The sequence below is a fragment of the Ricinus communis genome, chromosome 3 (genome assembly GCF_019578655.1).
Source record: "Ricinus communis isolate WT05 ecotype wild-type chromosome 3, ASM1957865v1, whole genome shotgun sequence".
Lineage (NCBI taxonomy): Eukaryota > Viridiplantae > Streptophyta > Magnoliopsida > Malpighiales > Euphorbiaceae > Ricinus > Ricinus communis.
The window spans coordinates 31,822,028-31,837,272 of record NC_063258.1 but is presented as its reverse complement, the minus strand read 5'-3'; the positions used below and the strand labels follow the sequence as shown (position 1 = coordinate 31,837,272).

At 34.5% G+C, this 15,245-nt stretch overlaps 3 protein-coding genes across 7 annotated transcripts; 1 reads left to right on the top strand and 2 right to left on the bottom strand.

Moving 5' to 3' along the window:
• Window positions 1-493: 493 nt before the first annotated feature.
• On the bottom strand, window positions 494-7,172 carry LOC8278566 (peptidyl-prolyl cis-trans isomerase CYP95). Of its 4 annotated transcripts, none has more exons than XM_048372007.1 (14): window positions 7,020-7,172; window positions 6,245-6,410; window positions 6,035-6,089; window positions 5,708-5,796; window positions 5,368-5,392; window positions 4,855-4,893; window positions 4,313-4,430; window positions 4,043-4,170; window positions 3,482-3,851; window positions 3,096-3,208; window positions 2,411-2,621; window positions 1,511-2,320; window positions 1,297-1,365; window positions 494-1,123 (listed from the first exon to the last, which is right to left on the bottom strand). In XM_048372007.1, exons 2-14 carry the CDS (start codon window positions 6,332-6,334, stop codon window positions 799-801), a joined length of 2,442 nt encoding a protein of 813 aa, XP_048227964.1. In that variant the 5' UTR covers window positions 6,335-6,410; window positions 7,020-7,172; the 3' UTR covers window positions 494-798. The 4 variants fall into 4 exon arrangements, with proteins under 4 accessions (XP_048227964.1, XP_048227965.1, XP_048227966.1 ...); XM_048372008.1 differs by having other exon boundaries at window positions 494-1,120; XM_048372009.1 differs by having other exon boundaries at window positions 1,303-1,365.
• Window positions 7,173-9,001: 1,829 nt separating this feature from the next.
• On the bottom strand, window positions 9,002-11,204 carry LOC8278567 (ammonium transporter 2 member 5). Its single transcript, XM_002515505.4, has 3 exons — window positions 10,239-11,204; window positions 9,764-10,049; window positions 9,002-9,686 (listed from the first exon to the last, which is right to left on the bottom strand). Exons 1-3 carry the CDS (start codon window positions 10,872-10,874, stop codon window positions 9,130-9,132), a joined length of 1,479 nt encoding a protein of 492 aa, XP_002515551.1. The 5' UTR covers window positions 10,875-11,204; the 3' UTR covers window positions 9,002-9,129.
• A 45-nt stretch (window positions 11,205-11,249) lies between these two features.
• Window positions 11,250-15,023, top strand: LOC8278568 (tRNA (cytosine(38)-C(5))-methyltransferase 2). 2 transcript variants are annotated; one of them, XM_048372208.1, is made up of 10 exons: window positions 11,250-11,551; window positions 11,628-11,736; window positions 11,990-12,045; window positions 12,144-12,262; window positions 12,383-12,505; window positions 13,150-13,480; window positions 13,579-13,673; window positions 13,825-13,890; window positions 13,978-14,042; window positions 14,650-15,023. In XM_048372208.1, exons 2-10 carry the CDS (start codon window positions 11,696-11,698, stop codon window positions 14,726-14,728), a joined length of 975 nt encoding a protein of 324 aa, XP_048228165.1. In that variant the 5' UTR covers window positions 11,250-11,551; window positions 11,628-11,695; the 3' UTR covers window positions 14,729-15,023. The 2 variants fall into 2 exon arrangements, with proteins under 2 accessions (XP_048228165.1, XP_015572462.2); XM_015716976.3 differs by having other exon boundaries at window positions 11,261-11,551; window positions 11,626-11,736; window positions 11,952-12,045.
• Window positions 15,024-15,245: the final 222 nt, after the last annotated feature.

Below are 15,245 nucleotides of genomic sequence, written 5' to 3'. Positions count from 1 at the left end.
AATTTTATACTGATCAAATGATATACTAATTAAATAATTAATTGATAATACTGAATCATATTAATAGTAGTGTAAAATGGTATAACTTATTATAATTAATTGGTACTATTTAAATACTATGAATTATCCTTTTATACTAATTTATTTTCTTTGTTAAAAAAGAGCTGCTTATTATTGGATGTTCTTTTATTCAGTACCTGAAGGATTATCGTTTTGTTAATGTGCAACTAGCAAAATAACCTGTAACATTGCGATGAAAAGACCAAAAAAAAAAAAATGAGAAAGCCTTTCCGACGACGTTTAACAGTGGCAAGTTTCAGTCCCAAGGACCACACAGTTAGCTATGCCTCCCACATTGGTCTATTTAAACAAAATTTGCTCCCCTACTTTTCTCTTTCCCTGGTTAAATACTTTCTTGATCACATTCTGGATTGTCAGTGGCCCATTTCTCCAAGGCATCTAAAATTTACAACAAATAAAATTCAGTCCGAGCTCTTAACAAGCTGAGAATACTTGTGATAACTTGCAGTACAAAAAAATACCAAATTTAGTCATCGTCCTAATCCTCGAGTCGTGCAGTCTTTTATTACTAGAAAAGCAAATTCTTCTAACACACCATAAATTAACCTAAAACATAACTATGAAAATTGGAAGCAGCTACAGAGCCTCTAGTAAAAACAACAATTTATGTCCAGTCGGCCAAAAAACGCAAGCCCCCCAGTTCATAAGAAAACTTGGGCTTGTGAATATCTATCAGAAGTCTAAAATTGTGCAAACACCATTTCGACTACATTCCTTTCACCTTTGACTAGAGTCAGGCGAACCATCTTCATATGACACCAAACCCCTCTTCAAAGGGGGACTTGCTGATGAAGACTTTGATCTGTCTCTGCTAAGCCTTTTAGGGGACTGAGAGTCTAATGAAGACTTTGATACAGATGGGCTCCGGCTTTGAGAAGGAGACCTTCGCCTCTCACCTCGTGGAGAGGCACGAGATCTAGGTGCATCAACTGGGGAACGGCTGCGAACTGGGCTACGACTGGGACTGTAACGCCGGTTACGGTAGCGAGGGCTTCGTGATACAGATGCACTTCTAGTTCTGCTTCTCCTGCCTCTATATCTGCTAAGGGCGCCAAAAGAAGAAATTAAGTTCATATGACCAAAAATATAAAACATAAGGATCATTTTAAGAGTTTCTAGAGCTGAAAGATTTAAGATCAGGGGATGAAGGAGAAAGCCCCCAATCATTTCTAGACTCAACATGCTGGAATAGAAAAACATAAGAAGATGAAAGACCTGGGAGGAGTTCTTCCTCTTAGTGGGCTTCTGTAACGCCTTGGTGAATACCTTCTGTAACTTGAATATCTAAAAGCACAATATCAACCTGTTAGAGACCAAATGACATAGGCATTGACAAAATATGAACTTTACAGTCAAACATATCATCAATCACGAAGAATCAGACTAGAAACAAAAACAAGTAAAAACTCATGGAAATTTCTATGCTTACCTATCACGGTCACCTCTGCCATACCGGTATGATCTAACAGGAGAACGATCTGGAGAAGGGGTTCTGTATCGCCGAGCATAAGAGTATCTATCACTGAAACCACGCCCTCTTCTAATACGTTTTGGAGACCCATCAGGGGAAACACTTCTTGACAAACTTCTACGATCAGATGGAGGAGATCTTGCCCTTCGGACAGGGCTACGGCTCCTTGAAAAGCTACGGCGATTGTTCCTGCTTGGAGCCCTGACTGGACTTCTACTAACACTTCTCCTCGAAGGAACCCTACCCGAGCTTCTGCTAATGCTTCTCCGGGATCTAACTGGGCTTCTGCTGGTGCTTCTCCGATAAGATCTAACAGGGCTTCTACTAAATACTCTCCGAGCTGATCTAACTGGGCTTCTGCTAACTGATCTTCGAGGTGGTGCTCTAGGTGGACTCCTGCTCTTGCTTCTTTGAGGTGGAGATCTTACAGGACTCCTGCTTGTGCTTCTTCGAGAACGGGATCTCACAGGGCTCCTACTTGTGCTTCTCCGGAAATGAGATCTGACTGGGCTCTGGCTAATATCTCTAGCATTTTTGCCCCTCATTGGACTTCGGCTGACACTTCTAACTGGACTCCTGCTGCTCCCATTTCTAGCAGGACTTCTGCTGAAACTCCTCCTCCCAGAGACTTGTGGAGGACTCCTGCTAGCACTGCGACTCCTGCTAATGCTTCTCTTCGGACTAACACTTGGGCTCTTGCTCAGACTCCTCCTGGGACTAATACTCATACTCTTACTCATGGTCCTCTTGGGACTCATGCTTCGGCTCCTGCTCATTAACTTTTAATAAAATACCGGATCTGGATGAATCGGTAAGCATAAAGGAATAACTGAGGTGTGAGAAGAATGGAAAGTAGACCTAGATTTGCCTGGGTGATCATCTACTACATCAGGTTGTCTATCTTCACTTCTGTCAGATGTAGCATCTGCCTGAATGCCATTGCTACGCCGCCCTCCATTTTCCTTTGGTGATTCACCCCCTTCCTTTTCGGGTATATTGGGTTCTTCCCTTACTTTATGGGGAAGGGAAGCAGCTTCTTCCTCCAAAACTATAGGGGACTGATCCTTAGCTGTAAGAGTACAGAAAACAAATGGTAAAACAATTGCGTGATATGATAGTGCATAACAATCTAAGTGATGGACCCAACACTCCAGGTTACAAACAACACTATTAATGAATATTAGAAGAATCTGAAGGATTATACTGACTCATATTCTGTTGTAGCCATATATTCAGTAAGTCTACATTTGGTAGGGAGGATGGTAAGGAAGGAAACATTGTTTCACTTTATTTGTTTTGATGACATATAATCAAAGGTTGATTCTTGTTAATTATATTGAAACCAACAAAAGTATTGAATTGGATTAGTAAGTCATAAGGGTAAAAGGTTATGCTCAAAATGAGAACACAAGATTGTGCATCAAGTACAGCCTAAAAAAACAATGAACTAAAAAAATACCAGCAAAAGATGCTCAAAACGCGTGAAATCTCTCTGGAGAAGGGGAAAAAAAACAATTGCAGATAAGATGACTTCAAGCATTACCAGTTTTCAGGGAAGGGTCTTTAAGCCTCCGATCTTTAACACGGGCATAAAGATCATCATCATCAGAGCTGCTTTCAGTTTCGCTCTCAGCATCAGTAGGACTATCTGACCCCCTGACAAGAGAAAAAAGGTTATGCAATACAGAAAAGATGTCTAAACTGTATAACAGGGCAAGACTGAAGGCTAAATAGGCTCCAAGACTGAAAGCAACTAAGCTAATTAGCTCTCATATCTTGCCATAAATAAAAGCTATAAATTATACTGCTAAAAGCATATTAGCACATTATCAAAGACCAAAATTCTCATTTCTTAAATGTCTTTTGTGCGCTTATATGAAACTAAAGGAACATCAAAACCTCTGTAAAAAGTAAAATTTGTATAACTACCTTCTTGATCTACGTTTAGATCTCTTATCACGTCTTTTTCGCCTTTTATCACGTCGTTTATCTCTTCTCTTTCCACGTTTATACTTATCTCTCTTAGAAGATCTCTTTCGCTTCTTACGCTTGTCATCACTTGACGAACTAATATCAGATGAGGACATGGATGAGTCAGAATCACTATCAGCTTCCGATGACGATTCTATTTCAGTATCAGATGAGCTCTCTGACTCAGATGAGTAGTATCTTCTTCTCTTCTTCTTTCTCTCTCTTGAAGACTTCTTATGCTTTCCCTTCTTATGAGCTTCATGACTGTTGGAATCAGACACAGCATCCTTTCCCACTTTCAGTTTATGTACTCTCTTTTTGTCTGTACCTAAAGAAAATAAAATACACAATTCGACACAACTTCAGGAAAAGAATCCACCCCCTCAAAATTATAGTCAATACAAGTATGAAGATAGAAGAAACAATAAACAAACTATTCTGTAGAAACAGATGTAAAAGAAATGAATTATAACACTCAAAAAAGGAAAAGCAAAAGATAGAAGACTCCAGGAATCTTACCATCCTTAAATTCACCACAATTGATTATTTTCACTGTTACCATTGGTCTCCCTTCTTCATCACCTGCACTTTCAATTTTCTTCAGTACTTCATCTCCTTGCACAAGCTTTCCGAAGGCCACATACTTCCTATTATATGATGCCACAGAAACAAAGATTATAGCGTACAAAATTGGCAAAAAACGCTGCAGAGCTATCGACAAAAAGAAAACATAGGAAGTTTTAATATAAATCCTTAAAGTAGTCAAATTTCAAGGAATTGACAACCAACCTGTCAAGATGATGATTAGCCTTAAATGTAATAATAAATTGAGAACCTAAAGTGTCCCGATCAGCAACCGCCATTGTCAGAAGACCAGGACTGTCATGCTTAAGCCTTGGAGATTCATCTAAATCAATGTTACAAACATCACTTGTCACTAAATTAAATTGGGGGAAAATTTTACTTGCTTCATTAATTATCAAAGGTATAATTCCAATGGTCATGAACACATGCCAATAAAGACAGTTAACAAACAGCACTATTTCCCAAAATGACTATTTTGCAAAGGACAATTTTTCCACAAAGTCTAAAAAGAAATATGTTCACATCTCAAGACCAAAGAAGAAGAAATGAGAACTTATTTTGGCAATTGGATGCAGTTGAGAACAAAATGACACATCTAAACCGGAAAAAGAATGAAAAGCCCACAGTTCTACTAATGTATATGATCTATTATTTCCATCCACTTTCTTTCTTTAACCCAACAGTATAACCATAATTAGTGATTTACAGTTACTAATTGAAAAGGAAAAAATCTGTAGGATTCTCACCAGGAAACTTTCCCCCATATATGCTCTCTCCACCAGTCCCTGCAAAATGGAAAAGGAAAAACAAGACGATGAACTTAAGATTATTGTAGAAAAACCTGTGAAATCAAAAAACAATTTCATCACTGACAAACTTAAATTATAACACTGCCTTAGGTAACCCATCACATTTAGCTAAAAGTTGAAACTTGTGAATCTTGAGCAGACATAAATTATAGTTAATTCAATTACTCATATTAGAAGTTGCAATTGTTTAGAATAAAGATTTTTGAAGAAAAAAAATTAACATTAAATAGCTGTTCTTCACTTAAGATTTTGTGAATTATCTAGTATATGTAATAGTTATTCAACACTCATAACTTCAATCAAAAATTAAGATAGTCACTGACAACACTATGTACTTAATTCTCAACTTCAGGCACCATGCAACATAAAAAATGAGCCAAACAAATCAATTAGAATCATTCAAAGTATTTACATTAATAAATGACAACAAAATTAGCAAGGAATACATACCGTCTCGTTTAACAAAATCGCCACCCTGCAATATAAATCTAGTTATCAGTCCACTGAGAAGCAGAAAAACATATAGGATGAAAATAATAATTTCTTAGGACGCTATGAAGCATAGTAAATTTTAAGGATGGACAACTTAGTAAGTACAACCTTAAAACTACATCACAAGAAAAGCAGTCGTGATCATCAGCCCTGTGTCCTACAGCATAAACAAGGGTAACTGACTAAAAGACCGACCACTTCTAAGTCACGTTCAACAAGAAAACTAACGATGGAAGAAAATTTTGGTACTAGGCCATGTAAGAATCATCTATAATTTATATAAAACGTGTCAACAAACCTGAGCCATGGAACCTTTAATGATGCAATGGAAAAAGGACCCTTTGTAGTGCAACGGTCTTCCAGTTTTAGGACCAATTCCCTTCTCCCCTGAAGATGTAAAGAACAAAAAGTATCAGAGAAATAAGCGAATAATTAGCAATACGAAGACCTATAATCAATACCCACCTCTACCATTAAAGACGAATAAAAGTTAACAAGCTGAAAATTGTGCATGCATTGCAGCCGAGAACATTTATCACAATATGGATTGAGTAGAAAAGATTATGTATATAAAAGTACTATTACAGGCATGGCATTATTATAAAAATAATTTAGATATTGTTACCTGTACAAAGTGCACGGAAATTTTCCACAATCTTGGGAGCAAATTCAGGGAAAAGCTGCAGAGTTAAGGATCCCAAATAAGTCAATAAAAATTCACTCTCTATGTAATGATGAAAAAAAAAAAATAACCAAAAGACCTATAGATGCAGGAGTAATGCACTCTATTCTCTATATTTTTAACCTGGTTAAAAATAAGTTAAAATAACATTACCTCAAAAACCATTCTTTCAAAAGGGTCACCATCAATAGACACGTCCATAAAAACCATCGGATTCTTCCTCTTTGCCATTTCTTTCCCCATTTTGGCAGCTCAAGAGAGCATAACCAATAAAATAATATGATGTGCAACTAAAACCACAACCAACTTATATCTGTAGCTGTAAAGAGCAAATAGCCGAAGTCAGGAAATAAAAAATCCATAAATAATAACATAAGGTTTACTTGAATTTTTCTCCAATTCAACTTAAGTTAGAAAGCTAGCTATACTAAAACAATGAGTAAGCATATCATAGTAGATCCGAAATTGCGCTATCGCATAAAATCGCAAAAAATGATAATCATACCCTTAATTTATACCAAGAGCTAAAATAGCTACATCCCGTACACTAACACCAGTATATCACTACAGTAAGTGCTAAATCCGAGATTTAAAAAAGAAGCTAAAAGAAATTGACAACGTAAAGAAATTTACACATACATAACTAATTACAGAAAACCTTAAACCCTAGCTAGATTCCTGAAAATACTAATGCTTAAAATCAAATAACGACCCAACAATCAAACAATCAGATCGAATATTAAGAGCTTCTATCAACATAGATAAGTAAAATTGAGAGGCATTACAGAGGAGAAAATAAAATAGAATCACAAATGCTAGAAAATAGGCACAGATAATACGTTTTAAATCGAAAAGCAAGAGCAGAAAGAGATTTAAAAGGTAAAATCACGCAGTAGATATGAGGCATAAAATGGAACTTAGGGTTTACCTGTAAGAAACGCTGAGCCACAGAAAGCAATGAAGAAAAACCTAGACTCTTTTTTAATGTGTATAATGAGGACGAGCTTCTTTTAGGCCTTGGCTCTTTCTAGCTGACGTTGTTAAATTCCTGATTTGCACCCTGTGCTCTTTCCAAATTACTGATGTATCCCATTGTCTGGTTGTTCGGTGGCGGGTATGAGTAATAAATACAGGAGCCCAAATATAATTACTGGGCTTGGCTGGACATGTCCAATGGGTTTTCCAAAGGACCCCAATGATTAACCTTGGCTTCGAAAATGAACTCCATTTCCGATAAATTAATTAATAGTTAATATGCGTTTAACAGTATAATCTATATATATATATATATATATATAAGATGCCTTCACCCTCCTAAATAGTTTTAATGTTGTTATATGATAATTTATTATGATATAATACTAATAAAATAAAATGATAATATTAAATTCATTCTAATATCAAATATTAACTAAATAAAATAAAATAATTAAATATTTTATTAAAATATAATTAAAAAATTAGTAATTATACAATGTCACTATTTTATTATATTTATTATTTATTATTATATTTTATGGCTATTAAATTTTAAAGTTATTAAAATAAAATGATATTATTAAATACTTATTAAAGTAAAATATAGCCAAATATAAATATTTTTTATAATAATATATATTTATAATTAAGAAAATTTTGTAAACTAAAAATTTAAATTACAAGATTGTCTGTATTACAGTTGTTTATATATATTTTGACATGTATTTCAAAATTCAATTAGATTACACATCAATAATAGCAGTTTTAAATTAAATTTTACATTAAAAATCATGTATTTCATATAAAATTAATAAAATAAAGTTATAGCTCATAATAAATTTAGAAATTATAAAAAATAAAATTTTAAGCAATTTTATATGTTATAAAAAAAATAATACAATTAACATGTATTAACTAATTTATTATAGTTTAAAATTTATGTATAGCACGCTGATTTTTCTTTTACGTTTGACCAAAATTATTATTTCACTTTCTAAGGAAATTTTAATTGATTTCTTTTGAAAAAAAATATTGAATAGTCAATATCAATATATATCCATTAGTTTTTAATAATAAAATATTATATCAATTATATATAATTAATTTATTAGTTGCGATGTATAAATTTAGATAATAACTTTTTGTATTACAAAGAAGGGAAGTAGAGATCGAACCTTATAGTTCCACACGAGTTTTATAGAGTTCTCCAACCAAATCTAAGAAATCTCAATCGATGAATACCAATGTTTCATTTTTCTCAAAAATTGAATACATTGTGATAAGAAGATAATTTAATTCGCGTCTATGACAATAAATAAGTAGTTTAGATTAATTTTTGAGATCTAATATTTTTACACATGTATGTTTAATTTTAATATATAAGATTTTTTTTTGACATGTGTAACCTTATATGTAATTTTATAATTTTTCTATTAATCTATTAATTTATAAGTTATATTCATAATTAAACACTAACTCTAATCCTAAAAAATAGCATATTAGTTATATTTTAATATTATATTAACTAATAAACAGTTTCCTCAGATAATGATACTAATTATATTCTAAAAATAATATATTAATTAATAAATTATTTTATAATTATATAATAATTATAATTCTAGAGAATAACATCTTTCAATACTAAATTCTATAATAAATTAATTTTTAACTATATAATATATTTTTAATTCTAAAAAATAGTAATATTAATTATATTAATTTATATAATATTAAAATTAGTTAATAAATATATTTTAAAATAATTTTTATATTATTGCATTAATAGAGTTTAAAAAAAATTAAAAATAGTTAGTTTGCAATTATTTTTTAAAATTTTGTAAATAAATAAATATTAAAATTTTTACTAAATTAAATCTATTAATTTAATTTTATAATTAAAATAATAATAATTATACAATATATGAATAAACAACTAATTTAATTGTAAATTTATTTCGTGTTAAAATACAAGCCAGAGAAAACAAGTAAATTGATCAGAATTTAAACAACTTTCAGCACGATATTTTATATTGTCCCAAGCAGATGCATACGAGATCTCATGTCATTTCAACTTGACCAGTTGCATTCTTCCTTCTCGTTACTGGCAATTCAGTTTCAGGATTAGCTGAATTCACACGCCAAGAATTCTCATGCCTATCTCCATGGCCCCAAATAGCATAAGCTTCTTCTCCATGAACAGCTTCATCTCCAATCTCCATATCTTCATCAGACATCCTTAGTGGCACGACAAGTTGAATTAACAGACATATTATGCTTGTCGATATAACATTTACAAGAATGACAAATATAATTCCCAAAAGTTGAATTCCTATTTGTCGAAATCCGTCATGGACTTGTCCCATTTGAAAACCATAAAATAGGCCAATATATTGCCCATATGTTCCAGAGAACAAATAACATAACCTTGGTTCTGCAAAGAGGCCTGTCAGGATTCCACCAAGGCTTCCTGCAATGGCATGAGTATGTAAAACAGCCATTGTATCATCAACCTTTTGGAGAAGTTCGGATTTCTTGTGCACAACCATCATGGTGAACCAAGGAATTGAACCTGAACATATACCCATTAGTATTGCTGCCCATCCTTGCACAACCCCTGGATCAAATTCAACTCATGTATTAATTTAGAGCTTTCAGAGTAGTTTTGCAGCAAATCTAGGTTCATGAACATACCAGCAGCAGGAGTGATGCAGACTAAACCGGTGATCATGCCTTGAACAGCACCAATAACAGAAGCTTTGCCAAAATATACGACATCCAATAATAGCCAAGTAAGCAAGCTAGAAGCAGTGCAGACATGAGTGTTTAAGACGGCTAAGGATGCATCGACACTTGCTGCATAAGGGTCTCCTCCATTAAATCCTGTCCAACCCATCCACAGCAATCCTGCTCCTGCTAACATAAGAATGATGTTGTTTGGAGGAAATCTCTCTCTGTCTTTAGTCAGTCTTGGACCAACCTACAATAAAGTGCAGCTACATTAGAAATAAGATAGGATTACCATTACTAACATGCTTTAACTAATATGAAATGGAGTCTGTCGCTAGGGCTGTTAGGTCTCTAAGTCGGACTCTAGTTTACCAGGAAAAAAGGGTAGGATGTGTGTGAAGAGTAATGCATAGCAAGCAAGAGTGGAAAGGATAGTTACCCAATAGGCAGCTGTGAAACCAGAAACTCCAGCAGATAAATGAATCACATAACCACCAGAATAATCAATGAGGCCATTCTTGAAAAGAAAACCACTAGGACACCATATACTAAACGCCACAAAAGTATATGAAAAGGTTAGCCATAGAGGTACAAACATCATCCAAGCATAAAAATTCATCCTCCCAAGCAAGGCACCAGCAATCAAAATCAAAGTAATCGCTGCAAAAACAGATTGGAAAAACACCATGGTTGCAGTAGGAAACTTGCCAAAAAATGCTTGATCAAACAGAAACTTTTGATCCAAGGCAATATTAGCCTTTCCCCAAAAAGGTACAAGTTCTGTTCCAAAAGACATCCTGTAACCCCAAGTAACCCAACAAAAAAGCACACAAGCAAAAGCGTAGAGTACCATGAATGCCGAGTTTACAGCCCATTTCTTTTTAACCCCTCCACCATATAGTATCATGAGTCCTGGAATACTCTGTAGACCAACAAATGTTGCTGCTGTTAATTGCCACGCATTATCAGCTTTGCTCATCCATGGTGGTGTAGATTCGTCAAAAGCTAAACCAGAAGGTAGATCGAAGAGAGGGGCTGGAGCTGGTGATGGTATTGGTACAAGTATATTACTCATTTTCAACTCCCTATGCAATTTTCTTTTCAAGTGGAGTGATCAAGTGCATAGAATTCTTGGTGGGTTTAATTTATAACAAACAGAATTATTTTGAATCGATTTTGACGATAAGCTGTCACTGTGACAGTATCATTATTGTCACCTTTTTAATATTTTTTTATCTTTATTGTCACTGTTCTTGATCGTGTGTGCTTAGTTCACATCTGTTAGCTATTACTTTTTTGTTTTTCAATTGTTGGCGAGGAATCCAACAATGTTCCAATGGTAATACCAAAGTTTCCCATTTTTATTTGCCAAAGCATGGAGCTAACGGCCAAGAATTGACACCATGATGAGAAACAATCTGAAAACATGATTATAAGTTGTAGTTTAGATTAATCACGACTTATTCGATTCTGTATCTGCACTGCATCATACATATTCATACAATGGGCTCAAGCCCAGTCGCTTGCTGGTCTTTTCTCATGTGCTAAACTTAAACCCCAAAATCACTTTCGGGTGAGATTATGGTTTTACAAATTTAGACCCGGATCTGACCCGGTTCACGAAAGCAGGAAGAGCAGGCTGCGAAGCATAGAGAGTGAGCAGAAGAGTCAGTCTCAATGGAGGCAGGTTTTGTCAAAGGGGAAAACGAGCCATGGCGAATTTTAGAATTCTACAGTGGTATTGGTGGCATGGTAACTGTCTCTCTCCTTATCTCTAGACAATGAAAACGAATTGGTTGACTGATTAATTTTTGTTTAATTATTAGAGATATTCGCTTATGAAAGCTGGTGTAAACGCAAAAGTAATGGAAGCTTTTGACATAAATAACATAGCTAATGATGCTTACGAGCACAATTTTGGTCACCGTCCTTATCAGGTTAGCTCTCTCTCTCCTTTTCTTTTGGCATTCGTTTTATTGCATGTTATTAGCTGCTCTGATTGAAAGTTTTATTCGAATTAATCAGTGTTTAATTGTTATCTTTTAACAATTTGCAATTCCTATGCGTGTACTGATATGCAGTGATTATTTTTCAAATAACTTGTAAATTTCGTTGCTTACTTGTTATCTTTGAACATTTGGAGCATCCGTAGGGTAATATTCAGAGTCTGACTGCTGCTGATCTCGACAGTTATGCGGCACATGCTTGGCTTCTTTCACCTCCTTGTCAGCCCTACACTCGACAAGGTTGAACTGCTCTGTCATCTTATCTTCTTCTTCTTCTTCTTCTTCATAGATTATGTTATGGATTTGATGAAATTTGCTTTGAAAAATGATGTGATTAGGTCTTCAAAAACACTCTGGTGATGCTCGGGCGTTTTCCTTTCTTAAGATTCTTGAACTTATACCTCACACTAAGCAACCACCACATATGCTTTTCGTAGAAAATGTGGTTGGATTTGAGGTGTGTTCTAAAGTGAATTGGTTGAACAGACGATCCAAGTTGCTGATTGTTTTGTCATTGTTGTTGTTGTCGTCTTCTTTTTTCCAAATTTTCTTTATGTCATTTGCCTTTGTATTGCAGACGTCTGATACACGCACAAATATGGTAGAGATTTTAGCCAACTCTGGTTTTGTCACACAAGAGTTTATTTTGAGTCCATTACAGTTTGGCATTCCTTACTCCAGGCCACGTTATTTTTGCTTGGTACCACCTCCCTTTCTCCCTCTCACTCCTATTTTAGTTGAATTTGTACGGTTGCTGCCTCCAAATGCTGTCATGCTGTACACAAAGTTTTAAAAACACTGTCACTTGCACAATAGTATTTCTGAAAGGCATTGGAGACTTCACTTGAAAACCTAGACTTTTGGCATCTAGAATATGCAAACCATTTGTTAGAAGCAACTAATTGGATGTCTGAGGTATTTTTGAAGCAATTATATGTGCAAGCAGGTATATTTCTTCCAGTATAAAAAGTTGCAATGGACCTTAGGTCCAATGTGATTATGCTGAAGAAACATACATGGGTGGAGTTCTAGTAACATAAAACTGCAACTGCTTTTTCCCCAGTTAGATCAAACATTTAGGTGGGGTAAATATTCTTTTTCTTTTTTTTTGAATTTTTAAGTATAGAAATATTCATGCCAACAATGTTATATGACATACGAATTGCTCGGAGAGGAGAGCTAAGGCTGGTCTTGAAATTCTACCATCCTTGAATAGCTGGTTCTTTATTCTTGACAAGACAAGTTACCATTTATGCTTTTTTTGGTAGATGTATCGTCAGAACTGATTACGTGAATCCCAAGTAAACAATAACTCTTATGCTTATTCATTCATTAACTGTACAGGCAAAAAGAAAACCTCTATTGTTTCAGCACAAATACATCAATCATCAGCTTGTTTGGTCATTAGGCCCATTATTTGGGCACGATGAAGGGACAGTTGCAGATAGATATGATCAATCACCAGAGAGCTGGGATAAGTTGCTCCAGTCATGTGAGCCAGTAGTGAGTTTTCTTGAATTCAAGAATTCTAGCAATGGAGTAGATGCAGAAACTGATTTTGTGGCAATCACCAACGATTCCGGGGATTTGGAGAACACTGGCGAAGGAAATCTTACCACAATGGATCAGTATATTGTACCTTCAAACTTGATAGAAAGATGGGGAAGTGCTATGGGTATCCTTGTTATTCCTGCTTCATTTGGATAGTGCTAGCATTTCGAATTCACTCATTTTTAAAAGAATCATCTTATTTTCTCTGATAATTCACTTCAGATATTGTTTATCCGGATTCAAATCGATGCTGTTGTTTCACAAAGAGCTACTATAGATACGTGAAAGGCACTGGATCCCTGTTAGCAACTGTCCAGGTACGATCTCCCCATTTGAGAACATCATAACTATAAGATGTTACATTATTTGAAAACAAAGCATATTTCTGGGTGAGCTTAACATGTATGTTACATCTAATTCACTCTCGTGCTCTTTTCTTGATGTGGCATTTACAATATGGACATACAGCCAAAGGAGAAGGGGAAAACATCTTCATTGCAAGAGAAAGGCCTTAGATATTTTACCCCTAGGGAGGTATATTGTTGTTGTTTATATATATATATATATATATATTGTTTGAGATTTCACAAATTTAATACTAGTATATTGTCCAATGATTAGGTTGCTAATCTGCATTCTTTCCCCAAGGACTTTCATTTTCCAGAGCATATAAGCCTCAGGCAACGGTATGTTATTAATTTCTTATGCTTTTCCCTTATAATGGAGAATAAGCAGAAAATGTGGTTGGCAACTTGGCCATTACCAGTATATATTCGCCTAGTTTAGTAATTAGCAAACTAATCTGACCATGCAGATTGAGTATCTCCTTTGTAGGATCCATGTGTATGGTAAAGCAGAAAAATGAAAGCTTTGCCAACTTAATAAAGGAAAACAAAGATTATTGATATTAGTTTGATGATGCACCTCTTACTGTATGTCGGCTGGCCATTGGCTCCAGAGATCACCATCAGGTTGAATCATGGAGTGGGGAAAAAGGAAAAAAGATAAGCTAGTAGGCAGATCTAAAATTCTTGGCAAATTAAACATATACATTGATGCCAAAAAAGAAAAATTAATTTTCTCTTTTTCGGGTTTTGAATAGCATTTGTATTATTTATTTTTTTTTTTTTTTGTCTTTTCTTAAATTACAGTTCAAACAGGTGAAGAAAATGAGCACTGCCTAACCGGTTTGATTTGTTTATGGATGTTGTTCTGCCAAATGAATTAACACCTTGCATATAGTTCATTATCAAACCATCTACTGTATCTGAGAATGTTGTTTGCTTCTCGTAGTTATGCATTGCTCGGAAACAGTTTAAGCATAGCAGTGGTTGCTCCGTTACTGGACTACTTATTTGCCCAACCATTGTGATTTCTAAATCTCAAAGCAGATGTCTCCCCGCCAATTCACTATGAATCACCCAGTTTACAGATGTTTACCTATGCTGCAATTTTCTTACTCCTTACCTTATCAGCAATGCGTTATGCAGAGGTGACCCATTGTTTGTAGGAGAGGATCAGGAACTTCAAAAGACTGTTGATTGTTGTACCAATTGTATAGACTCCTTTATTACCTTTTGAAAGGATATATATAAGAGGATTTTGTGTTGGATAAATCTTGACCTAATTAATAATGGCACTTCCACTTCAACAGATGATTTATTATAGTGATTTCCACTAAGATGCAAATGCTGATATTATTTTCACATTATAAAAAATATTCACAATCAAGAATAGCAATTTTCTTGAAATAATAATCCGTTATAAAATTAATTAATAACCTCATAATATACTGATATACTGCTTGTTTCTTGTTGGGGTTGATGTTGAGTGAAATCACGTCTATATATTCATATTTCTAAAATGAAAAACCATTACTGTTTATGTTT